At 46.0% G+C, this 27481-nt stretch overlaps 1 protein-coding gene across 1 annotated transcript in view; it reads right to left on the reverse strand.

Annotated features, from left to right (window-relative positions):
- LOC115468509 (rho GTPase-activating protein 20-like) overlaps positions 1 to 27481 on the reverse strand; it is a 285485-nt gene that overhangs the window by 72059 nt on the left and 185945 nt on the right. The window contains exons 7-9 of the mRNA XM_030200279.1: positions 17890 to 17967; positions 14812 to 14878; positions 8821 to 9009 (exon numbers count right to left, since the gene is read on the reverse strand). Coding sequence (XP_030056139.1) covers positions 8821 to 9009; positions 14812 to 14878; positions 17890 to 17967 — 334 coding nt within the window. The remainder of the gene's footprint in view (positions 1 to 8820; positions 9010 to 14811; positions 14879 to 17889; positions 17968 to 27481) is intronic.

Consider the following 27481-nt stretch of genomic DNA (forward strand, 5'->3'; position numbering starts at 1 on the left):
CTGATTCTGCTGCTCTCTATCTGTTCCCTTGACTCCGTTTCCAGGGCTTCCTTTCCATTTATTTCTTTTCTTTCCTCCTTTCTTCTTCATTTCTGGTCCACCGCATACTTGACTGTACAGTGGATCCAGCTTCTGCCTATTTTCTCCATCCATGTGCAGTTTCTCTCCTCACTTCCTTTTCCCTCATCTAATCTCCTTCCTCTATCATCCCTCCATGTCCAGCATTTCTTCTCTCTCCCTTCCCTCCATCCATGTCCAGAATTTCTCTTGCTCTCCCCTCCATCCATGTCCTGAAACTCTCCTTTCTCCCCTGCCCCTCTCTATCCATCCATACCCAGCAATTCTCTTCTCTCCCTTGCCCCCCTCTACCCACCCATGCCCTGCAAGTCTCTCCTCTGCCCCCTCTACCCATCCATGCCCAGCAAGTTTCTCCCCTGCCCCCCTCTACCCACCCATGCCCAGCAAGTCTCTCCCCTGACCCCCTCTACCCACCCATGCCCAGCAAGTCTCTCCCCTGCCCCCCTCTACCCACCCATGCCCAGCAAGCCTCTCCCCTGCCCCCTCTACCCACCCATGCCCAGCAAGTCTCTCCCCTGCCCCCCTCTACCCACCCATGCCCAGCAAGTCTCTCCCCTGCCCCCCTCTACCCATCCATGCTCAGTAAGTCTCTCCCCTGCCCCCCTCTACCCACCCATGCCCAGCAGGTCTCTCCCCTGCCCCCCTCTACCCATCCAGCGATTCTTCTCCCTCCCCTGCCGCTCCGAAGCATGTCCGATGTCCTTCGCCCCCACCCTCCCCTCCGTCTTTTTTTAATTACCTCCATCGAAGCGCGCGCCATTTAAAGCCCTGCTGCGTGCTGGCCGTCTCCAGGCTTCCCCTGCTTGCTTCGGATGATGTTCGTGCCTTAGTCCCGCCTTCGCGAAAAAAGGAAATGACGTCAGAATGAAGGCGGGACTAAGGCACGAACATCATCCGAAGCAAGCAGGGGAAGCCTGGAGACGGCCAGCACGCAGCAGGGCTTTAAATGGCGCGCGCTTCGACGGAGGTAATTAAAAAAAGACGGAGGGGAGCGGGAGGGGAGGGTGGGAGCGAAGGACATGGTTGTATATGCTTCGGAGCGGCAGGGGAGGTAAGCATGGCCTGTGATGGCTCCCTCCTGCCATGCTTACCTCCCGCAATGGAGCCGGCTCGCCCCCAACAACAACCGGCTCGCAAGAGCTGTCAAAATTTAACAAGCGGCTCTTGTGAGCCGGTGCGAGCCGGCTCCAGCACACCACTGGTGTAGGGTATTGGGCTCCATGATTTCATTAGCTTGTGTTACAGTCTCACGATGTTGGTAGTTGGTAGGCACTTCTCCCATGGTGCTTTTCCCCCTGCCTACTGGGTCAGAGTGTGCCCTGTTGTGTTTCCAGTAGTCCATGAGGTAGTGGCCATTTTTGTAAGCCAGTTTTAGATCCCTTCCATGTGTTTAGCCACGTTAGAGAACTTAGTTCTTACCTTGAATGTGGCTGAAAGAGGGCATTGTACAGCATTCTGCCAGCTCTGACCTGCTAATCTCACTACCAGGGAGACTCGTTGCCAGTGGTGGGGCAGAACCTCTGATCTGTAGTTAACTGTGAGTAAACGCGGTTATTCCAATAAAGGACGTTTTCGGAGAGATTAGTCTTCAGGTGTCAACTGGTGTGCCAATGTTATACAGCAGTAACAAGTCCTAGAGGCCTGCGTGTATGCAGGTCCCTGGAGCACTTTTAGTGGGTACCGCAGTGCACTTCAGACAGGCAGACCCAGGCCCATCCCCCTCCCACCTGTAACACTTGTGCTGGTAGTGGGTTTTGGGGGAGGGGGGTTGGGAGCTCAGCACCTGTGGTAAGGGAGCTATGCATGTGGGAGCTTTTTCTGAAGTCCACCGCACTGATCTCTAGGGTGCCCAGTTGGTGTCCTGGCATATCAGGGGGGCCAGTGTACTACGAATCATGGCCCCTCCCACGACCAAATGGCTCGGATTAGGACATTTTTGAGCTGGGTGTTTTTAGTTTCCATTATTGCTAAAAAAAAAATCAAACGCCCAGCTCAAAAATGTCCATTTTTTCGAAAATACGGTTCGGCCCGCCCCTTCATGGACCCGTTCTCGGAGATAAACGCCCATGGAGATAGGCGTTTCTGTTCGATTATGCCCCTCCACATCTCTCTCTCTCAAACATACACTCCGAGAAAAACCTTGCTAGCGCCCGTTTCATTTCTGACAGAAACGGGCCTTTTTTACTAGTGTTTTTATAAAACTCAGTAATGTTTCATAGTCAACAGAAAACTTCAAATTTATTTATTTATTTATTGCATTTGTATCCCACATTTTCCCACCTTTTTGCGGGCTCAGTGTATTGAAGACTTTAAATTATTTTATATATGTTGTATTGTTATGTGTGATATCTTATATCATTTTGTATTGTTTCATTCTAAATTGTGAAGATAGGAAACTTGAAACAAAAATAGCTTCCTGCAGCTTCCACATTACCATCAGTTTACACTCTGCAGATGCAAAATGCTGAAAAAGTAATAACTGAAACCTCATTCTCCTTAAGTGCCTTGGAACTGTTCAGTACCACCCCTGCAGCACACCTCACAGCATGGCTTTTCTGCCTTTTCTTTCCAATTTAGGAAATGGTGTTTTATTCAGAAATAATTCAATGCACTTCTTGTTTATAGCTTGCAGGAATAACAAGCAAAGTCATATTTCTGAAACGGCGTTAATTTCCCCAAGGAATGTACACACATTATACATGTTATCCTCAATCTGCCTTACAAACTTAGCTGACCTCTTCTTACTTATCAGCCAAGACATTAACCCTCTATATTTATCTCTCTGCGGAAACTGCTCCTTAATTTGGCTAATAATCTTCAGCTTATTTAAAGTCACAATAGCTACTTTTTAATATACTTATAAATGATCTGGAGATGGGAGTAACCAGTGAGGTAATTAAATTTGCTGACGACACAAAGTTATTCAAAGTTGTTAAATTGCAAGGATTGTGAAAAATTACAAGAGGACCTTATGAGTCTGGGAGACTAGACATCTAAATGGCAGATGACGTTTAATGTGAGCAAGTGCAAAGTGATGCATGTGGGAAAGAGGAACCCAAATTATAGCTGTGTAATGCAAGGTTCCACGTTAGGAGTCACCACACAGGAAAAAGATCTAGGCATCGTCGTTGATGATACGTTGAAACCCTCTGCTCAGTGTGCAGCGGCAGATAAGCGAGCAAATAGAATGCTAGGTATTATTAGAAAAGGAATGGAAAACAAAAATGAGGACATTATATAATTCCTTTGTATCGCTCCATGGTGCGACCGCACCTTGAATATTGTGCACAATTCTGGTCGCCGCATCTCAAAAAATATATAGTGCAATTAGAAAAGGTACAGAGAAGGACGATGAAAATGATAAAGGGGATGGGAAGATTTCCCTATGAGGAAAGGCTGAAGAGGCTAGGGCTCTTCAGCTTGGAGAAAAGACGTCTGAGGGGAGATATGATAGAGGTCTATAAAATAATGAGAGGAGTGGAACGGGTAGGCGCGAATTGCTCATTTACTCTTTCCAAAAATACTAGGAATAGGGGGCACGCGATGAAGCTACAAAGTAGTAAATTTAAACTAATTGGAGAGTGACCATGTGATGCATTGAGAGGGAGAGACGCATTTCTCATGCTCTCTGAGGCTCCAGCACCCCTTTTCAACTTATAAACTCGGAAAGACCGCTCTAGATGAGGATTTTTACCAGCTCCCTTGCAGTGCATGCTAAATGGACAAATTCTTAGAGTTTCCGACTGGAAACATGACAGGTAAGAGAGCAAAATGGGAGGAGAAACTGAAGGCAGCTGAGGGAAGCGCTGAAGTGAGGTCGCTGCAGGGGGGATCGCCCTTCACTACAGAGCAGCTGTCCCAGATAACATCGGCAGTAGAAAAAGCGCTTGAACAAAAATTGGACAGATTATGTCCATCCACCTGATAGACAGAATAATGAAAATGAAGCTGCTGCACAGTACTCTATATGGCAGACTCTGGCATTCTATCTCCGCCTGCTGGTAGATGGACATAGTCCTCAAGTCTCTGGATTGATCTGCAGGCACTATGGAAAACTGTTTATTTCTCCTCAACTGTGAAAGGAACAGACTACCCTTTCCTTGTACATCAATAAAGTGCCTTGTTTTACTTTTAACTCTGTATGGCTGTAGTTTATTAAGGGCCCAGGCCTGACTGCTAGCCAGTGGCGTTTCTAGGCTGGCTGACACCCAGGGCGGATCGCCGATGTGCCCCCCCCCCCCTGGCGAAATTACACCCCCTCCCCCGGGTGCTTTTTTACCTGATGGGGGGGGGGGGGGGGTGCCTGTCGGCTCCAAGCTCATTCCCTGCTCCTCCCTCTGCCCCGGAACAGGAAGTAACCTGTTCCGCGCAGAGGGAACAGCAGGGAGGGAATGAGCGGACTCAGCCAACAGGCGCGCGGCACCCCCCCAGCAGCGCGCACCCAGGGCAGACCGCCCCCCCCCCCCTTGGTATGCCACTGCTGCTAGCCAAGCTGCCACAACTTCTTTAGGCCAAGGATGGGAAATCCTGGCATCAAACTCAGCAACATAATCTCAGTCTCTCTCTGCATCTTTCTGCTGCTTGAGCTTGGGATGTCAACAGGACAGAGGAATCTGCAGGCACTGAAAGGACTTTTTTTTTTGTTTAATTTTCACAGTGTGTCACTTTTTATCTGAAAACATAGGGGCCAATATCTAGACTTAGCCGGGAGTTAGCCAGGTTGCCTCCTGTGGTCAGTGGTGAACCCGGAAATTCAATGCTAGGCCATATCCAGCAACCGGCACTGAATTTCCAGGGTTTTTTTTTTTGGCCGCTATGCACATAGCTAGTTAAGCCAATATGCATCGGCTGACTGGCTAAGTTATGGCAGCCAAAGATAGACCTTCTATTTATGTGGATCTATCTGTCAGCTAAACTTATCCTGCCAATGAATATTGGTGCTAACCAGCTAAGTCGCAAGACATAGCCGGTGACTGGGCTAGCCGCTAATATTCGGCCGAGATAGCCGGCTATCTCAGTCTGAATATTAATATTTAGCTGGCTGTAGGTTATTTAACCCGCCAGGGCCTTTCCTGACCGGTTAAATAGTGCTGAATATTGGGCAAACCAGTGTTTTAGTATAACTTCATCTCTGAAAAGCTTTGCCCTTACATCTTCGACGGGACGTCTGTTTTTCCAAAGTTTAAGGCTGCTTTCAAGGCTTACGTTTTTCAGCAGTTTTGTAACATAACTGCAGCTGGGGGGGGGGGGCATGTTCTGGAATTTAAGGAGGGCCACAGTATGCCTTTCTTTTTTTTATGTTTGAGGTATTGTATTTTTTTAAATATAATTATTATAAATTAATGTAATCTATCATTTTCAGCCCCATTTTACACAGGTTGAAGACAGCGGCATACCAAGGGCGGGGCGGTGGGGGCAGTCTGCCCCAGGTGCATGCCGCTGGAGGGGTGCAGAGAGCAGCCGCGTGCCTGTCGGCTCCTCTGGTTCCCTGCTCCCTCTGCCCCGGAACAGGTTACTTCCTGTACTGGGGCAGAGGGAGCAGGGAGCCAGCGGGGCATTGGCGATCCGCCCTGGGTGGCAGCCGACCTAGGATCGTCACTGGTTGAAGAAGTAGGAATTGAGACGTGCAGATCAGTGCATCTCAAGTTTCACAGGTATTTTAGAACAGAATTTTCCGACGTAGAACCTGTTCTAAAATACAGGATAAATGGACTTTTATGCGCTGGATGTGTGCAGAATAACTATCCATTTTAGAAAAATAAATGTATATAATATTGACAGGTTCAAAGCCAGCACATAACCGGCTATCTTTGCTACCTTAGAAGCACAGCCAGGCATTATACCGATGGTCACATTTACTGGTTTCCCTGGATAGTTTGGTATTGGGGGGGGTGGGGGGGGGTGGGACAAAAACCACGGAGATACCCCCCTAATCCCTCCAGTGAACTGCAACTCAATAACAGCTTTTACCAGATCCTAAACATGCTTGGTAGAAGGTGTAACTCCCGATGTCGATCTTTTAAGACAAAGATATTTAGTCCCCTTCTGAAATAGAGAATAAATGTCTATGAACTTGCCAGGCAGGGCTGCCAAGAGACTGAACCGAGCCCAGTGGAGGGCTGCCACTGCCGGGCCGCCCCCCCCATTGTTGTCCATTGCGGCCCCCTCTGATCGCTGCTACCCCCCCCCCCCCCCCCCGATCACTGCCACAACAAAACTGAAGATTGAAATACCTTGGCTGGTGGGGATCCTGAGGCCCCGCTAGCAGAAGCTGTCTTCCTCCAGCGCTGACTGCCTGCCCCTGCCTTTCCTCTCAGGGCAAGCTCGGTTTCAAAACCACGCATGCGTGCCTGAGAGGAAAAGCAGTCGCTCAGCAATGGGCAGAAGAGTAGTGCTGGAGGAAGCTCCGAGTCCTTCCCTGCCTCCAAGGGGGGCCCAGCGCTGGAGTTTTTTCTCTCCTGCTCTTGTCGGGATGCGATCACTTGGGTCCCGTCGGGAGTAGGAGAGAGAGAGAGAGACTTCGGCATCAGGCCCCCCCTTGCATGCCTGGGGAATTCTGCCCCCACACCCCCTCTCAGCAGCTCTGTTGCCAGGCACTTGTCCTACTGAAAACACAGCCAGACCACGCTCCCTAGCCATTTGAACATGCTTGGGTTTCATATGTGCATACCCTGGTTTTGTAAAATAGAGACTTAGATGCAAGATAAAGTCCAATTTATGCATGTAGCAGTATGTATGTGCAAAAGTGGGCCTGGAGCCTTGATTAATCACAGCCAGACGGCAGGTCAAAAGTGAAACAAAACAGCTTATTGATGTATTGGGAGAGGGGTAACCTGCTCCATACACAAGTGAGGAGAAAGAAGCATGCAAAAAAAAAGTCAGTCTTTGTTCTCAAGAATTCTCCCCATGACCTGCTCCTGCAGGATTACACCATGCACGAGTCTGTCTCAAAAACACAGCATAAACAGCTTTCTCTGGCCTGGAGTCCCTAAGTTAAAGTTCTATCTTTCACTATTCAGCACAATTGGGCCTAACACAGCCCTAGGTTCCAAAGTTACAGTTTCCTGCAAGGTTCGAAGATAAACTTGGCCTACTTTAATGGAGCATTTGCAGCTTACATTTTTATGGTGGAAGCATAGAGTGAAGGACTTCTTTTCTCTCCCACCCACCCCCCTCCCCACCTCTCTGTTCTTCTGACCGGCTAGAAACTTTCAATTTCCTGCTCTCCCTAAGTCTCGCCCTCCTGATTCAGCAAGCTACCTAAGATATTTCCTACCTTAAGGTAGCTCAGTTCCAGGCTCATGGGCAGATGATCAATTCCTCCGCACTGTTATGAATAGTGCTCTAAAATTAGCGCCGGAACAGAACGAGGAAACAACGCCCCTATGATCAAAGTTAATAGCATGCAAATTTAAACACACTATTAGCTTCGACTATTGGGATACTTCTGCGGGAGGATTGTGCCTGGGCATGCACCCAAGGCACAATCCTCCTGCATTAATTGTTTGACAGCTCTGGGCTGTCAAAAAAAAAAAAAAAAGCTTGGACCTATTAAAGCTAAGCCCGCCTCCCCCAAACAGAAGGCCTGGAGGTCCACCACCCACCCACCCCCCAAACATTAAAAAGACCCTGGTGGTCTAGTGGGACCGAAAGCCCCCACTGCCAACCAGGCCCGCCGAGAGGGGGGGGGGGGGGCAGGGAAGACAAAATTCCCCAGGCTGGTGGGGATCCTGAGGCCCCGCTAGCAGAAGCTGTCTTCCTCCCACAGTTGGGGAGGGCTCAGTAAATGGGAGTTTCATCCATGTCTACACTAGCTTCCTTCAGTCCTTTTTCATACTGGATTTGTATATCTATCCTGAGACAATAAGCCAGGTATAGGGGACCCTTATACTAGTTCTCTGCCATTTGTACTAGTATTCTGTAATGAACTAGGCACCTATGTTTTTTTTTAACTTTTTATTTATAATATTTTCAAATTAAAAGCTTAAATAGGCCCCATAGCAAGCATCTATAGCAGGCACCCTGTTACTGAATCACCCTCTTAGTGAAGTGAATTAGCTTAACTATTTACCATGGAATACCAAGAAACATGAATTATGGAGCAATTTTCAAAAGTACCCGAACAGAGGCAAAGCTAGTGGGCACTTTTACCCCTAGACTTTGGAGTGCAAGCACACCCTTCCTTTGAAAACTGCCCCAAATAAAACACCCACAGAGATCTAGTCCTGCTTTTTCTGTGGGCACTTTTTCCTTACAAAACAGCATGCATAGATTTGAAAATGTAATTTATGTGGATTATTTCTCTCCCCTGAGAAACATGCCCCTGAGCCTGCCCACTTTTTATGCAACTAAAAGTATACATATCTCCCTTTGGCAATTTTCAGAAAGTTTAATAGAGAAACTGGCATCTGAAAATTGCCCAGCCTCATCTGCAAATGCTCTAGAGCTTTACTCAGGTTTACCTGTCTGAATAGCTTGTTAAGAAATCACAACAGAATACCAAAGAGGAAATGTAAAATAAGATTACTTGTTTGTTTTCATAACACTTGTTTCATGATGCGTAGTATTGACTTTCCTCAGCACATGCAAATATACTACATATCCTGGGAACACATATCAGAAAGCTGGAATACATGTCTGCACCTCCCTTTCCTCCATCATGCCAGCTTTCCATAATAACACTCTTTATAGGTGGAATATTTTAGGCTGAATGAATGCTCTATGAAAGGAGAAAAATCTCACCAGTGAGATGCTGGTCCATAGCCAAGCGACTTGGTTTGAGTATGAACTGGCATTGCTGCTGTCGGGGCAGCTGCTCCATTAGGAGAGGTCCCTGAAGGTCCAGAGGACAGACCGAGTCCTTTGATACCTGGCTCCGAGACACTGCATCACGAATGTGGCTCATTTTAATTCCAAAGGGATGTTCATGTCCTGCCCAATGAGACACCAGGATAATTGTTAGTGTGCTGTTAATCGTTGGGCTTGCCCTCCAAGAATAATTCTACTTCATACCACACATTCTACCTCACATTTCTGCAGAGAAAAAAAATACATATTTAAAAAATAACTCTTCAGTTAAAGTAATAGTCCTTGGTGCCTGGTGGAAGAGGTTTCCAGTCACACCCAATTTGTACAGAGTGAGTGCAATGTTACTGTAATGCCCTGAATGTAACATTTGGGGGGGGGGGGGGGGGGGGGGAGAAAGCTGTTAATGAAATGTTACTGAAGAGCAGTTTTTTTCCTTCACTTTTCTCTAAAGTTTGAATATCAACAACCAATCAGAAGACAGTTAAAGTATACTACCACCAATCAAAGTAGTGTTAGTAATTCATTAGGAATGTGCATTTGCACATAATAATTAAAAAAATTATTGTACACAAAACTGATTTAATACTTGTTAACCTATGAATATACTGAAGCACAATCGATTTGAATGCATTAATGTTTTTTAAAATTAAAACAAGTATGCAAAACAAACTGAAAAAATGATGAAAATCAGGAGAAAATGCCAAATTTTCCACAAAAAAACCCAAAGGTTTTTAGGCTTGTGCACATCCCTATAATTCATGATATATCTACCCACTAATATATTAATTTCTGCATCAGGTTTGGATTGTATTAATTCAACCCTCACTCTGGATTGGAGGGGATCACATTAATATTTCAATTTATGTCCCCTCTCCATCTGTGACTATAGTGAACACACAAAAAGAATTGTGTTACAAAGCAAATTACGGCCTTCATGCTGCATTGAAATAAGAAAAAGAGGGCAGCTGTATGTGTTTAGCTATAGTGCACTGCAGTATAGTTAGAAATCTGCATGGAACTGGCATACATTCTACTCAAGCATAGAGTTACCATACGTCCGGTTTTACCTGGACATTTTCTCTTTTTGAGGACATGGCCAGGCGTCCTATCCTTCCCTCCCCTCCCCTCCCCTCCTTTACCTTAGTGTGGTGCCCTGGTGGTCTAGTGACCACTTCGAGGCAGCAAAGAGCCTTGCAAGGTCACTGCTTGAACTGTCGACAGTCATTTTGAATCAGTGCCGGGAAAAAGACAGTTTGCAAATGCGCCACCAGGAAAGATGGGGCTCTTTCCTGCCCCGAAGAGGTCACTAGACACCAGGGCACCACACTATTCTAGCCCTCCCCTACCCAGTCCCTCACTAATACCCCCTTCTCTCTCTTCCACAGCATCTCCACTCTCTCCTCCTTTCCAGGTCCAGCATCCCTCTCTTTCGCTCTCCCTCCATATAGTGTTTTACATCCAGCATCCTCTGTCTCACTAGTGGCTTCCTCAAGTCTAGCACCCCTCCCCCTCTGTGTCTCTAGCCACTTCCCATGTCAAGCATCCCTTGTCTCCCTAGTCCCCTCTCCCATGCCTACCATCCCCTGTCTGTCTCCCTAGTCTCCCATGCTCAGGTGGTCTCCCTAGCCCCCCCAGCCTACTCAGGTGGTCTCCAAAGCCTTCACTCTCGGCCCCGCTCAGGTGGTCTAGCATTGCCCAAATCTGTGTTCCTATTCCCTTTCTGTGCTGTATCGGAAGAGGGCGGTCTCTTAAAAGGAAAGCATCATTCTGGTGAAATAGGAAGTAATCCTGTAGCTAGGACCTGCCCACCAGGGAATGCAACATCCTCTCACACTGAGGATGTGTCTCCAGGGGATTCTACCCAGGAGGGAAGGGTTATGTCAGCTTTTGTAGTTGGTGATTCGAACATTAGGCGTGTAGATAGCTAGATAGCTGGGTAGCTGGTGGACGTAAGGATTGCCTAGTCACTTGCTTGCCTTGTGCGAAGGTGGCAGACCCCACACATCACCTAGACAGGATTTTAGATAATGTTGGGGAGAAGCCAGCTCTCTTGGTACATGTGGGTACCAATGACATAGGGAAATGTGGGAGAGAGGTTCTGGAAGCCAAATTTAGGCTCTTAGATAGAAAGCTGAGATCCAGATCCTCCAAGTAGCATTTTCAGAAATGCTCCCCGTTCCATGCGCAGGACTCAAGAGGCAGGCGGAGCTCGGAAGCCTCAATGCGTGGTTGAGACAATGGTGAAGAGTTAAGGGATTCAGATTTGTTAGGAACTAGGCAACATTCTGGGAAAGGGGGAGCCTATTCCAAAAAGATGGACTCTACCATAACCGGGATGGAACCAGGCTGCTGGCACTAACATTAAAAAAGGAAATATAGAGCATTTTTAACTAAAATGGGTGTGTGGGGGGAGGGCGGGGGGAACCAACAGTCACCCAGGAGCATATGGTTCAGTGTGCAGTATCCTTGAAGGCCACTACTAAAACAGGATCTTTAGGGAGTCCCAACATAGAGGTTTCAACAATGGTGAAAGAAAGCCGGGAGTGTTTAAGGAGAGAGCACAATAAAGGATGCAAATTATCCCTGTCAACTTCTAAACATCTTGTAGATGCAAGGATAAAACACAATTTGAAGTGTCTGTATACAAATGCTAGAAGCCTAAAAAATAAGATGAGACAGAGTATATAGCACTAACTGAAGACAGACATAATAGGCATCTCAGAGACCTAGTGGAGGGAGGACAATCAATGAGACACTGCGTTATCAAGGTACAAATTATATCGCAATTGTGGGGGGAGGAATTATGCTATATATTAAAGAGGGAATTGAGTCAAACAATGGAGCTGCTGGTGTGGTCGGATCATGCTCCAGTGGGTTTTGCTGGGGGGGGGGGGGGGGGGGGTGATCATGAAGGACGTGGACCTTGGGGTCCAGATGATAGCTTACTGAGGGACCCTAATAATGTGCAGCACATTACATCAGATTTGAAGGAATATTTTGAATTTAATGATCTAGCAGAGATCTCACTGCCTATATTTTAGGAAAGCTTTAAGGCAGTGCTGCAAGGTAAATTGATAGCATTGGCTGCCCATAGGTATAGAGTGTTCGCGGAAACATTTTGAGCTACATCAGCTGTATGAACTGGAGAATCGACATAAGGCAGCCGAGCCAAGCGAGGAGCTATTTCTCACTTGGCTCGGCTTCGGGTTGCTATACAGGAACTTGACTTAGAGGAGATCACTTAGAAACTGCAGATGCTTAGGCAGGAATATTTTGAAGGTGCCAATTGTGCGGGTAGATTGCTAGACCACAAACTAAAAAAGCCTGCGCAGCGTAATTTTATCCTGCATTCTTACATACGTCAACACAAGGTGGCCCTAACAGTGTCGTTAGATTTATCACCCGATTCATCCAGCCCTGTTTCTTTCTCAATTATCCGCCCTGGGAGTATCTGGAACTGTTTTAAATTGGTTCTCTTCTTTTTTTGTCAAACCGGTCTTTTAAAGTGGTATCTTCTCAGACCCATTCAGAAACCCAACTTCTGCATTGTGGGGTTCCCCAGGGTTCCATACTCTCGCCTCTTCTTTTTAACTTGTTCCTAAATCCATTGGCTGCCCTTATTCAATCTAAGGGCATAGCTGCCTATTTTTACGCAAATGATATTCTTTTACTTTACCCAATAAGATTCTTTTTCCTCACTTCGGGCTGCTTCAGGACTGTCTAGACTGTAGCGGACTGGTAGTACTTAATAAACACAAAACTGTTGTATGTTGGGTTACAGACCACTTGTCTCCTCCAACAAACACCATTTCTTGGTTTGGTAATCCTGTTGTGCCAGTTGATTCCTTTAGATACTTTGGAGTAACACTTGACTCTAAGCCATCCTTTGTTACGTAAATTTCACAGCTAAACAAGGTTAGCATTTTCATTCTCCATCAACTACGCTCAGCAAGACACCTTTTTGACAACAATACATTCCATGGACTTATTCTCTCCCTTCTTATAACTAAGGGGTAGATGCATCAAGCAAACGTAAAAAAATCAGAAACGTTAAAACCTTTACCGAATTTCAAATAACGAAGCATGCTCCAAAAACACAGCCCCAAAAAGTTTGGTGCGGTATTGGAAAGAACAATGCACCAATCCCCGTCGGTAATCGGCTCGTAAAGCATGCGCAAAGCAGCCAAGCGTTATGCTGGCTGCTCTGCGCATGCCAGAAACGTTCAAAACACAGTCAAATCGCAAGCACATGGCTCCCAAATCAAAATAAAAAAAGGATCGGGAGGGGGCAAGGGCGCTCATCAGGAGCGTCCTGTACGGACGGCCTTGCCCCCCCCCCCCCCGCTGCTCCCCACTTTCCGCCGCTCCCCCCACCCCGAAAAAGCAAACTTCTAGAAGCCCCTGCCCCCCTCCCTTCCTCACTACTCTCTCACCTAAGCTCCGCCTCCCGACATCCTCCGTCCGTGCCCCGCCCCCTTTTGGGGTCGTCGCCGCCATTCCCCTCCTCCATCGGGCCCCCCTTCCTCTTACCGGGCCCGTGCAGCGCCTCTCTCCTCTGTCCGAAGGCGCTGCACGGGCAAGAAGAAAGCTGAATCAGCTGATGCCTGCCTTCGCCTAGCTTCGATAGAGCGTCTTTCTCCTCCTGGGCCCGCCCCTGTCTGACGTCAGTAACCTACGCTTCCTCTCATTTGACGTGCAGGAATTGCTAGTGCAGCTTTATATAAGAGCCCTTAACTCTCTATTACACAAGGTACAAAATTTAGAATGTGAGCCCACTAGGGACAGAAAAAGTCCCTGCATATAATAAATGCAATCCACTTTGGTTATACCCACTCAGACTCCTAAACCTTCCAGTGGCTGCCCAGATACTCAGCAGCACTATCTAGGTAACTGCTGCTGAAAATCCAGGTATGACCTGGTGAGTGGGTCTTGTCTGGGTTGCAGCTGTTCCTACCTGGATACTACTATTACTACTTATCATTGCTATAGCGCTACTAGACGTACGCAGCGCTGTACACTTGAACATGAAGAGACAGTCCCTGCTCAACAGAGCTTACAATCTAATTAGGACAGACAAACAGGACAAACAAGAGATAAGGGAATATTAAAGTGATGATGATAAAATAAGGGTTCTGAACAAGTGAACAAGGGTTAGGAGTTAAAAGCAGCATCAAAAAGGTGGGCTTTTAGCTTAGATTTGAAGACGGTCAGAGATGGAGCTTGATGTACCGGCTCAGGAAGTCTATTCCAGGCATATGGTGCAGCAAGATAAAAGGAACAGAGTCTGGAGTTAGCAGTGGAGGAGAAGGGTGCAGATAAGAGAGATTTACTCAGTGAACGGAGTTCCCGGGGAGGAATGTAGGGAGAGATGAGAGTGGAGAGGTACTGAGGAGCTGCAGAGTGAATGCACTTGTAGGTCAATAAGAGGAGTTTGAACTGTATGCGGAAACGGATAGGAAGCCAGTGAAGTGACTTGAGGAGAGGGCTAATATGAGCATAACGACCCTGGCAGAATATTAGTTGTGCAGCAGAATTTTGAACAGATTGAAGAGGAGAGAGATGGCTGAGAGAGGGACACCTGTGAGAAGCAAGTTGCAATAGTCTAAGCGAGAGGTGATAAGTCCCATCTAATATCCGCCCCCTGTAAGCACAGCTGCAATGCCTCTCACTTCAAGATTCCTTTAGTCCTTTTGCTGTATACCTGAAATCTACAGCTACAGGTTCATTCATTAATAACACTTATGAATAGTGACACACCTAAGCTTGCACAAGTAAACCTGGAAAACAAAGAGGAAAACCTGAAAACAATTTTTATTTATGCTTCCTGTTGTCTGTCTGTCAAATTAACTCAAAACCGTTCTGCTCAGAGGACGTGAAAAATGTAACTTTACAGAATTAACCTGCCCTGGACTTTCACAGACTTACCAATGAGGGGATAGGGAGCATCATCTTTGCCTGAGGTGACCCATAACTGGAAATCTTTTTCAGAGCCCTTAAAAAAAAAAAAAAAGCAAACCCAGCAGAGGATTAGCAAAACAAGGTTCATATCACTTCCCTGTAATTCTAAGTGCTGAAATATTAACCAAGGGTGAAGGCGAACGGCAAAAAAAATCAGTACTATCAAAAAGCTAAATTAAAAAAAAAAGGGCTTAAATCATGTCTTCTAATTGCATTTCCCCAATGCCATCCTGATAGTACCAAACAAGAAAATTCTCCCGGCCTTTAGTTACAGCAATGAAACAGGACAGGTCTCCTTTCAAAATCATGCTAAACCGTTCGTTCGCTGCAGCTCCCTCTGCCCCGGAACAGGTTACTTCCTGTTCCAGGGCAGAGGGAGCTGCAGCGAACGAACAAAGTTTAGCGAACTCGGAGGAGCAGGCGCGTGCCGCGGCACCCCCCCCCCCCCCAACGGCGTGCACCCGGGGGGGGGGGGGGGGGTGTCATTTCGCCGGAGGGGAGGGAGGTGTCATCTAGCGGGGGGGGGGGGGGGGGGCGCATCGGCACTCTGCCCTGGGTGCCATCCAGGCCAGGAACGCCACTGGACAGTCCCTTTGCAACAAGACAGAAGATAACAAATGTTTTAAAAAAAAATCATCACCTCTGACGTACACCCTCCATTTTGGAAGAATCTGAACTAAAAATGCACACAAAATGCATTTTTCTTTCTCTTGTAACTTGCGTGCCTCCTACATTTGCACCCAGCTCTGGAATGCATTACCTAGAAACATTAGAACTGTGAACACCCATCTAAAATTCCGAAAAGACCTCAAGGCTCACCTCTTCCGAAAAGCCTACCCAGCAGACCCGAACTAATTCATGAACAATGCATCACATCTATCGAATTAAGAAATTAACAATACCCCTTCCACACAATCCTATTACTTCAAACTGTACGAATTTTACCACTCCAGTTATAATTAAGTGTACTTCTACCCTTATCCTACTCTGTAATGCTCACTAGAAGCTGTAGTCCCATCCCTGGAGACTTATCAGCCTCACTGGGATTACTTCTCTCTATATGCTACTATATATTCATCCCAGAGTTGTATTCTCTTTTCTGGAACCTTATCAGCTTCCTTGCACCTACTGTTACTCTATTTTCCACTCTGTATATACTCCCGGAGTTGGTACGCTCCTCTCCGGAACCTGTAAGCCACATTGAGCCTACTGCTATGCGGGAAAATGTGGGATACAATTGTAATAAATAAATAAATAAAATAAAATCCTCTTCAGTGTTGTTAATGAATTTGAGTGCATCCCTCAAAAGTCTGTACAAAACCATATAGTAAGTCAGTCTGATTAAACTGTATCATTCATATGCAATTTATGTTCTGGTATTTTCCTCTGTATTGTATGGCCCTGCAAACAGATATGGACCTGGTTCACAGAGATATGGCTGTCAATTTAGAGCTTAGGGATAGGAAGCAGCCTAATGGTGATGACAATTAGCTAAGGGGTCCTTTTACTAAGGTGCACTGAAAAATGGCCTGCACTGGTGTAGACTTACGGAGGTCCATTTTTCAGCGCACCTGCAAAAAAGGCCTTTTTTGGGGGGGCCAAAAATGGATGTGTGGCAAAATAAAAATTGTCTCACGTCCATTTTGGGCCTGCGACCTTACCGCCACCCAATGACTTAGCAGTAAAGTCTCACGCATTAACCGAGCGGTAATCATCAGTGCACGTACAATGTCGATTACCTCCCGGTTAACACCGCGTACCAGAAAATGTAGTGGGGGGGTGGGGGGGGAAATGAAATTACTGCCCGGGCCATGCGGTAGCCGGGCGGTAGTTCAAAATTGGCACGTGCAGGCACTATGCGGCTTAGTAAAAGGGCCAAGATCCTTCCAGGGAAACCAGGTTCAAATCCTGTTTCCGCCACTAACATAATCTGTGGCCCTGGGCAAGTCAATTTATCTCCCATTGCCTCAAGTAGTCACCTTGGGGTCCTTTTACTAAGCTGCAGTAAGCACTAGCATGTGCTTACCACAGATTAAAATGTCTTACCAAGGGACATTCTGAGGCATCCTGCGGTGTTTTGGATCTGTGCATGCAAACCACACACACACAAAAAAAATATTTTCAAATTTTTGGGGGGAGGAGGCATGTCTGGGGGCAGAGAGAGGGCATTTCTGCACTAATCAGTCAGTTAGAGCATTTACATTACTGTGCGCTAACTGATTAGCGCATCAGCCCTTTCTGACACCTATTTTGTAGGTGGTAAGTGCTCATGCACTAGTCTGTTTAATGGCCGTGCAATAATGGTAAAATTAGCGCATGGCTATTAATTGAAAACAAATGGGGGAAATCGGCCATTTTCTGGCTGCAGTAAAAATGGCCTTAGAACACTGGAAAAACCCATGTAAGGGCACACTAAGGCCACTTTTTAACGCAGCTTAGTAAAAGGACCCTTAGACTGTAAGCTCTTTGGGGTAGGAACACGTTGTACCTTAATACTTACTGCCACTGTCTTTACAGCAGTGCATACATCTAGATGCACTATAAATATTATTGGTTATCACTCATTTTGCATCGCTGGGAAAAACACTTGAGGCCTCCAATTCAAATTTTGATCACCGCTACACAAAGCACCTCCGTGCACCAGTACAGCTGGACTGCACCATTCTGACTGGTGGCTTCAAAGCCTTCTGGTGTGTGGCTCCCTTATATACCCAGTGGTCTCTCTATTCCGCAAAAACGTCCTGCACCATGGAAATGGCTGAGAGTTAAGAAGTTTGCTCTGTGGCATTTTGTTTCACTCCTCAAAAGAGTTATTGAACCAGCACAGAGAGGGTGACAGAACATTTGACTCTGTCCTGTGAAGATTAAGTTCTGTTCATGATTTCTTCCAGATCACCAAATTTGTCAGAACAGAGGCCAAGAAACACGAGGCCTCTGGCTCTAGTTGATATTTATGTTTTCATACGGATATATTTATTCTAACTGAATTAAACAGTTCTTTATCAAAGAAAAATCTCCCAATGCTTGACAACCCTAATGACTTACGTTAATTCCAAAGTGCTGCAAGGCCATCTTGATAACATCGCATGTTGTCTCAGCGTTGGTTATGGTTAATGTTTTGGACTGTGAAATGGGAATAAAACATGAACAACAGTTACAACATGAGATGAAAATACCATACATTTCTGTACACATTCGTGGTCAACCCACAGGAACTATGAGCACTCTGTGGATAACTCCATCTAAAGAGAGCTTCCTGTGGGCACCAACAGAAGGGAGGTGGAGAAATAAATTCTAAAACAAAATAGTTTTGAATCTCTGAAGATTCATTCCCATACTGAATCTAGGGTAAAAAGTCTTTTTAACGAGTATAACAAAGTCTTTGCTTTAAAGTCCAAATATAGCAGAGCAAAAGTCATATTATGTGCAAAATCTGTAATACGTTTTATCAAGTTCTTAGGTGCGAATTTGAAGTGCAAAGATTGTTATTTTTAATCAGGAACACTTAAATCAGAAATGTTAACACAAGAAAAAAAAAATGAGAAATCCATTTACAAAGTGATACATATTCTCATTTCTCATACTAAACTTTATAATATCTTCAAATGGGTTAATTTTGCACATCCCATGGCAGTAATGAACCTCATTCCTAAGCCACCTCAGTCTCTCAAATACTACTAAAGTTCACTGTAGTATTTGCATCATGCTAGAGAGTTTTTTTGTGGAGCTCATAAGATGTTACTTATATTACTTGGAAATTCTTTTTAAACCAAGCTTGTGGCACCCAAAACGATGGGGAATATTTCTGAATTTTTATGTCATATTTTCTTGATCACTGACTGCATTTCTTAGTACTTGAAGATCTTCTCTCTCTCCATACGATTCACAGGGTAATCGCTTGGAACTGACACTTCTAGGACCAATGCCTTTCTGGTGTTTTCCTCTTTTACCACTATGTCCAGTTTCCTGGCATCCAGCTTTTTATTGTTCAAAATTGGGATGTCCCAGGTGATCATAATCTCTTCATTTTCTATAATTCTACTCGGGTTGTGATCCCAGTGCTTCTCCAGTGCAGCAATGTTGTAATGTTTTCAAAGTTTCCAGTGGATGAGATGTGCCACCTTACTATGCCTTTCTGTACAGAAATTTTCTGCCATCAGAACATCACAGTCAGCTATGAGAAATGTAATAATTTCCAGCTCTTCCTTAACAGAATCTACAGATGTACCAATTTTTCTGTTTGCTGTAAACCACCTCACCTGTAATCCGCTGTTCTAGGCTGCAACTATCAAATTGCTCATCCTTAGGTTTCAATTCACCTCTGCTTAACCATTCATGGGTTCAGTTTTGATCAGAAAATGGTTCCTGGGGTAATATTTTGCATCTGAAATTATTCTTCCAGAAACAAACATAATAGCGGTTTAAAAATATTAGACCTATCTAGTTTTCCCCAAATCCTTTCTTGTTGCAATATCATGTCTACTCAGCTTTTGGTTTTATATTTGTGTTCTCAGTTAAGGACACTATTGTGGACATTTTTGAAAGACAAGGGCGCCCATCTTCCGACCAAATCGGGAGATGGGCGTCCTTCTCTAAGGGTCGCACAAATCGGCATAATCGAAAGCCGATTTTGGGCGTCCTCAACTGCAGTCCGTCGCGGGGACAACCAAAGTTCATGGGGGCGTGTCGGAGGCATAGTGAAGGCAGGACTGGGGCGTGGTTAAGAGATGGGCGTCCTCGTCCGATAATGGAAAAAAGAAGGGCGTCCCTGATGAGCATTTGGTCGACTTTACTTGGTCCATTTTTTTTCACGACCAAGCCTCAAAAAGGTGCCCGAACTGACCAGATGACCACCGGAGGGAATTGGGGATGACCTCCCCTTACTCCCCCAGTGGTCACCAACCCCACCCTCAAAACAAATGTTTAAAAATTGTTTTTGTCAGCCTCTATGCCAGCCTCAAATGTCATACCCAGCTCCATGACAGCAGTATGCAGGTCCCTGGAGCAGTGTTAGTGGGTGCAGTGCACTTCAGGCAGGCGGACCCAGGCCCATCCCCCCTACCTCTTACCAGTGGCGTAGCCAGAAGTCAATTTTTGGGTGGGCCAACAGGTTGGATGGGTGGGCACTAGACAGTGGTTTGCTGGTAAATGTTTAACAACAGGCTCTCTCCCCGGTCCACCTCTGCGCCCCCCCCCCCTCAAAATTGCAGAGCTGGCTATAGCCGGGGAGAGAGCCTGGGAGGGGGGAGGCAATGCATTACTCTCTCCAGGAAAAAAAATTAAATGATCCCAGGTTCCAATCTAATTCATGTTTAATGTGGGATAATATGCCGTAAATAAGTAAATAAATAAATAAATAAATATAAACTTTTAATGTCGAGCACCTGATTCTCAAAGTGGACATATTCCAAACACTATAATGAAAATAAAATGATTTTTTCTACCTTTGTTGTCTGGTGACTTTGTTTTTCTGATCATGCTGGCCCAGTATCTGATTCTGCTGCTATCTGTCCTCTTAACTCCGTTTCCAGGGCTTCCTTTCCATTTATTTCTTTACTTTCCTCCTTTCTTCATTTCTTGCTCTACATCCGTAAGTAAAAGCTGGGTCCTCCGCAGACTTGACTGTCCAGTGGATCCAGCTTCTGCCTACTTTCTCCATCCATGTGCAATTTTTCTCCTTTCTTTCTTTTCCCTCATATCACCTCCTTCCTCTCTCTTCCCTCCCCTCCATCCATGTCCAGCACCTTCCCTCTTTCTCTTCTACCCTTCCATCCAGTGTCATCCTTCTTTCTCTCGCCATCCTTCTACCCATTACCCTCTCCCAATCCTTCCGTCCATTGTCTCCCTCTAACTCCCCTTCCTTCTAAACAGTTCTCTCTCTCTCAACCCTTTTCCATTCAGCATGTCCTCTCTCCCCATCCTTCCAGTGTCTTTCCTCTTTCCCTCCCTACCCTTCCGTCCAGTGTCTTCCCTCTTTCTGCCCCTTCCTTCCAGCATTTTCCCTCTTTCTCCCTCCTTTCATTCTGCATTTCTCCGTCTGACAGCTAGGGTCTCCCCCAGTTTCTCCCCAGCAGTTTCTCTCTCTCTCCTGCCCATGTCCCCTCTTTCTCTCCCCATCTTTTCACTCATCTCTCTCTCTGTACCCCTCTTCCATCCAGCATCTTCTCTCTGGCTCTCCCCTGCTCTTTTCCATGTCCCTGGCTCTCCCCTGCTCTTTTCCATCGCCCCTCTTTCTCTCCCCATCTCTCTCTAGCTCTTCCCTGCTCTTTTCCATGACCCTGGCTCTCCCCTGCTCTCTTCCATGTCCCTGGCTCTCCCCTGCACTTTTCCACTTTCTCTCCCTCCCCTCCAGCTCTCCCCTCCAGTGTTTCCCCCCTCTTCTTCTCCGCCAGTCAATCTCAGACTGTCTCTCTCTCTCTCCCCGACCCCCACATCCCTCTCTCTTCCTTTCCTCCAGTACAGTCACTCTCAGTCTCTCCCTCTTACTTCTCCTTCTCTCCTCCAGTCTAGCCAGTCTCTCCCCCCCCCCAATGCAGCGTGTGTCCCTCTCCCTCCCAGCGGTCCCTCTAATTTGATTACATCGCCATCCCCGTCCCCGTCCCAGCACTAACTAAACCGTTTCCTTCGGGGATTCAACCCCACCACGGCCTTCCTCAACGCGTCGTGATGTGAACTCGTCCTGCCCGGAAGTTGCGTCAGAAGCGGCGGAAGAAGAATGCAGCCTTACGCGAATCGCGTGACGCGATGTTACTAGGTAGCCTGGAAGCGAAGGACGGCATCGAAGAGCTTGGCTGCTTTATCCTTTTAGTGCTGCCACTCGCCAGTTCGAACCTGTGAGTCTGGAGAGATCAGCTGGGTGGGCGGGCCTGAGCTGAAATTGGGTGGGCCTGGGCCCACCCAGGCCCACCCGTAGCTACGCCCCTGCCTCTTACACTTGTGGTGGTAAATGTGAGCCCTTGAAAACCCACCACAAACCCACTGTACCCACATGTAGGTGTCCCCTTCACTCCTTAGGGCTATGGTAGTGGTGTACAGTTGTGGGGAGTGGGTTTTGAGGGGCAGGTTGGGAGGCTCAGCACCGAAGGTACGGGAGGTATGCACCTGGGAGCAATTTGTGAAGTCCACTGCAGTGCCCCCTAGGTTGCCCAGTTGGTGTCCTGGCATGTGAGGAGGACCAGTGCACTACGAATGCTGGCTCCTCCCATAACCAAATGGCTTGGATTTGGTCGTTTTTGAGATGGGCGTCCTCGGTTTCCATTATCGCCGAAAACCAGGGACAACCATCTCTAACGTCGACCATCTCAACATTTAGGTTGACCATCTCTAAGGTTGACCTAAATGTTGAGATTTGGGCGTCCCCGACCGTATTATCGAAAGGACAGATGGACACCCATCTTGTTTCGATAATAGCGGTATCCCCACCCCTTCACGGGGCCGTCCTACGGGGACACCCTCAGGAAAACTTGGGCGCCCCGTTCGATTATGCCCCTCTGTGCGTACCAGGACTAGCTTAAGCATTAGGCAGACTGGGTGGTTTGCCTAGAGCGGCAGTTTCTAGGGGGCAGCAAAGTAAAATAGTAAGCCCTGAGAGACAGACACTCAAAGAATCATAGTCCACATTTTTACCCACAGAAAAGGTAAATGGTAACCTAGGTAAACGGCTTTTGGAATTTGCCCTTGTATTGATATATGTATGCAGAGGTAGTTTAATATTTAGAAGGGGCTAGATTCTATATATGGAGCCCAAAAAATCGTCACCAAAAAAAGCACTATTCTATAAGTTAGGCGTGATTTATAGAACAGCACTTACACCCAGGAATTGCACCTAACTTTAGACGCAGCCATTTGTACCAACTGAAACATGCAAATATACGTGCCTAGAAAATATTTTTGTAGCACCAGAAATGGCGAGTGCTGGTGATGGGAACTACCACTGGACTCCTGCTGTATCCTGGTGGTAGTTCTGGCTTTGTGCACGTGTGCCCTTTAGTAAAAGGGCCACTATTGGGCTCATTTTTGAAAGAGAAGGATGCCCATCTTTCAACATATATCGGAAGATGGACGTCCTCCCAGGGTCGTCCAAATCGGTATAATCGAAAGCTGATTTTGGACGTCCCCAACTGCTTTCCGTCGCAGGGATGGCCAAAGTTCAAGGGGGCATATCGTAGGCGTAGCGAAGGCGGGACTTGGGCATGCCTAACACTAGGACGTCCTCGACCCATAATCGACAGAAACAAGGACGTCCCTGACGAACACTTGGACGACTTTACCTGGTCGTGTTTTTCTTACGACCAAGGCACAAAAAGGTGCCCGAAATGACCAGATGACCACTGGAGAGAATCGGGGATGACCTCCCCTTACTCCCCCAGTGGTCACTAACCTCCTCCCACCCTCAAAAACATCTTTAAAAATATTGATTGCCAGTCTCTATGCCAGTCTCAGATGTCATACTCAGGTCCATCACAGCAGTATGCAGATACCTGAAGCAGTTTTAGTGGGTACTGCAGTGCACTTCAGGTAGGCGGACCCAGCCCCCCTCCCACCTGTTATGTTTGTGGAGGAAACAGCGAGCCCTCCAAAACCCACCACAAACCCACTGTACCCACATCTAGGTGCCCCCCTTCACCCGTAAGGGCTATTGTAGTGATGTACAGTTGGGGGTAGTGGGTGTTGGGGGGGTTTGGAGGGCTCAGCACACAAGGTAAGGGAGCTATGTACCTGGGAACAATTTATGAAGTCCACTGCAGTGCCCCCTAGGTTGCCTGATTGGTGTCCTGCATGTCAGGGGGACCAGTGCACTACAAATGCTGGCTTCTCCCACGACCAAATGGCTTGCATTTGGTCATTTCTGAGATGGACGTCCTTGGTTTCCATTATCGCCAAAAATCAGAAACGACCAATTCTAGGGACAACCATCACTAAAGACAACCAAATTTCAAGATTTGGGTGTCCCTGACCGTATTATCAAAACGAAAGATGAACGCCCATCTTGTTTCGAAAATACGGGTTTCCCCGCCCCTGGATGGGGACATTTTGCGAGGACATCCCTTTCGATTATGCCCCTCCACGTGTGTTAATTTTAGGATTTCCACGTGCCTAAATGCCAATTAAATCTAACAAGTGACAATAATTGCTTGCTAAAAAGCCAATTATTGGCGCTAATTAGCTCATTATCCAATTAAATTGAGCACGCAATTTTTGGTGACTTTTATAGAATTAAGGAGAAGATGTCCAATTACAATTTTTTACAGGATTGTTCTGTGAGGGGTTTGTTGAGGTTAATTATCAAAATCTCTGCGGGGAATGGACCTACAGATCTCAAAGTTAATTGGGATGGGTGAATGGCAACAGACTGAAGGTGTGTCTAGGGTAACCCTAGTCAGCGCTGCGTAACCCTAGTAGCGCTTTAGAAATGGTTGTTGTTGTTGTTAGGGCAGTAGTTCTCAAACCTATCCTGGGGGGGGGGGGAACACCAGCCAGTTGGGTTTTCAGGATACCCTAAATGAATATGCATGAGACAGATTTGCATTCCTGTCATTGCTCTTATATGCAAATTTCTCTCATGTATATTCATTAAGTGATATCCTGAAAACCCAACTGGCTGGTGGTCCCCCAGGACAGATTTGAGAACCAGTGGCCTAGGGTGCATGATACCCTCGCCTCAGTCCTGATACTTAGCCAATATTCTCTTAAATTCTGTTATTTTTTTGCTTCCACTGGGAGGCTATTCCATCAGCATTCATCACACCTTCTCAGTAAATATATCACATTTCCATACTATTGGAAAAAGTAAGGTAAGAAATGTGGCATGAATGAGTAAAGACTAGACTAAAGAACTAATATTTTAGCAATGGGGTCTTAGTGATTTTATTCCCCAAAACATGACACAATGTTTTTAAAAATAGTAAAATCAAGAAGAAAAAAAGCAAACAGGTATAATACAAGAAGCAGCCAAGCTACAATTTTAAAGACTACAACACCCAATAAGTGAGGAACTGATGTCAATCTGAGCTACTCCTGGAAATGCTTGAGTCACTGGAAACTGTCCAAAGATTTATTTTAATTGCTTTAAAATGAGAGGAAGCCCATTCAATTCCTATGGGCTTCCTCTCATTTGCCACGCAGGAATCCCTAGCGTGGCTTTGTAAAAGAAGCCCTTAACTCTCTATTACACAAAGTACAAAACTTAGAATGTGAGCCCACTAGAGACAGAAAAAGTACTTGCATATAATAAATGTAAACCACTTTGGTTGTACCCAGAAAGGTGGTATATCAAATCCCTGACAGTCAGTGCAAGCCTTAAAGTCAAAAACTGTTCTGTGAAAGCAGTGTTAGCTCGATATGCGTACAGCCTCTTCTTCCATGAGAGCTGAGAAAATGCTTTCAATAAAATAGTTAATTCCCCCCCAAGCACTTACATCTGGTGCTGAGGCACAGGTCAGTGTATTTGTCTACGTTTTGCTTTTGGCTATAAAAGGTTTTGCATAGCATTCCTCATGGAATGAAATAATTTCCTGCTGACTCCTCTCCAATAACTATAATGGAAGACAAGCTGCTGCTTCCTGAAAAGGTCACAGAGGAGTCCAGCCCTGTTTGCCAGTGCCAACTGGTCTTGGACACACTGTGGAGGTGCTGAACTCATACTTAGAGAGAGAGGGTGGCTTTTGCTACAGTGGCACTGAGGATGTACCCCAAGAGTTACTCTTCAAGCCCCACGGCCGCTAAGGAATGCCTGGTCTCTTGGGTATTACCACCTACAAAGGAAAAAAGTGGGGGTGGCAGAGACCATTAAAGTCAATCAAAGAAGAAAAATTAAACAGTCATGAGGTTTCCATCTGCCACTCCTCCACCTTTCTCTTCTTTACAAATGTGCGAGGCCAGAGATGGTTGCCAGTTTCAGCCAACAGCTTGGGCTACTTGCCTATTGCATAAGCCTGACAGATATGAATTATTACATCAGCTTCACATGGACGCTATTCCAAATTAAAGAAACTTCAAACTGGCTTCATGCTAATAGCGAAGATGTGCATATGTGCAAATAGATATAGTAATTGTAGGTTATTTTCTACTACTAGCAAGAATTTACTTGGATAGAAATACAGAGGTCAATTGTCATTCTGATCCCTTCTAATTTGATTATTGCAGTCATATTACCATTATTGATCATTATAGCTTAACCTGCTCTCACTTTCATGTTATGTATATCATTCTATTGACCCTATTTATCTGATTTCCTACATATTAATCTGTAATATTAGGCAGAATCTTACTCTGTTAATGGCGATGCCTTTGCAACATAATGTAAGCCACACTGAGCCTGCAAATAGGTGGGAAAATGGGTACAAATGCAGCAAATAAATAAATAAATAAATAAAATTCTCCCTCTGGTGCTAGCACACCCATGGGCATTTTGTATGTACAGACCACATACATTTATCACGCTCTGCGCTAAGCCTCTAAACACATCTATACATGGGTTGCATAGAAATACATGCCGTCTTGTCATAGCACATAGTTGCACATGTATACCCAAGGGAAAAATTTCATAGGTGGCCTTTCATACACCAAAAACAATGCTTACCTGTGAAAAATCCTTTATAGATAAAATTAGCACCATAAGGGTAATTTTTTTTTGTTTCAATATTTACTATACCTCATAAGAAAAAGTCATAAGTTATAACTCTGGAAAACAACTCTGAACAGACACAGCTATACAATATAATGATCTCTTGCATCTCCCAACCAAACTTCATGATCATATACACTCCTTCTCCCACCCTTACTCCCTCCCTCCCCCACACTTCCTTCCTTCCTCTCGTTCCCTACTCTTCCACCACTTGGTTCTTCAGGCAGTTGGTAACTCTTCCTCCCGCCCCAGTCTCCTCCACCCCCTCCCCACATCCACCCTTTATCCCCATAGATTAATAACTCTCCTCCCTAAGAGCTGAAGTTCTCCTCCCTCCTCACAACATATGCTGTAATCTACTCCATTCTTCACTCCCCTTATCATAAGACCTCCCCTCTGGTAATCTGTTACTCCAATAATGCACTGTCTGACTCTCCCTCTCCTTCTAAATGTGCTGCAGTTTCACTTCAGGTTGCTACAATTGCCATCTTCTATATGAGCATTCCTGCATCTGTTGTTTTCCCCGTTATCCAATCCAATAGGCAGCTGTTAATATTTAAATCCACCTGCAACTCCTCTTGACCCTTCAAAACCCCAATGACCTGCCCCAGGTCCACCAAATATGTATAAAAGTGCCCACTTCCCCACCCTGCCCCAGTAGTAACCCAATGAATGTGTCAGGGTAGATTTGATGCAGCCACTCCAGTGTCAAACATCGCCCAGTAAGAGCTTTATTACATTTTCTTTAATTAAAACACAAGGAGATATTTTCATACTAAACAAATTCTTTTCCTCTGTGCGGTAATCAATTCTTCTCCCACTTCTGAAATTGCCACCCTCTTAAAAAATATATATAAAATATTGTGATGGCACCCTTCATTTTGAACACTGAGCCCCTGGGGCGGCCTCAAGCCTGAGGCGAGGGATGAGACGGTGGCCCCCCAGCCCACCCCCTCCCTTCTCAGAGCTACAACCAGGGAGTAAAGTGGTTGGGAGTGATAGAGAACAGCA

This window comes from Microcaecilia unicolor, chromosome 4 (genome assembly GCF_901765095.1).
Source record: "Microcaecilia unicolor chromosome 4, aMicUni1.1, whole genome shotgun sequence".
Taxonomy (NCBI): domain Eukaryota; kingdom Metazoa; phylum Chordata; class Amphibia; order Gymnophiona; family Siphonopidae; genus Microcaecilia; species Microcaecilia unicolor.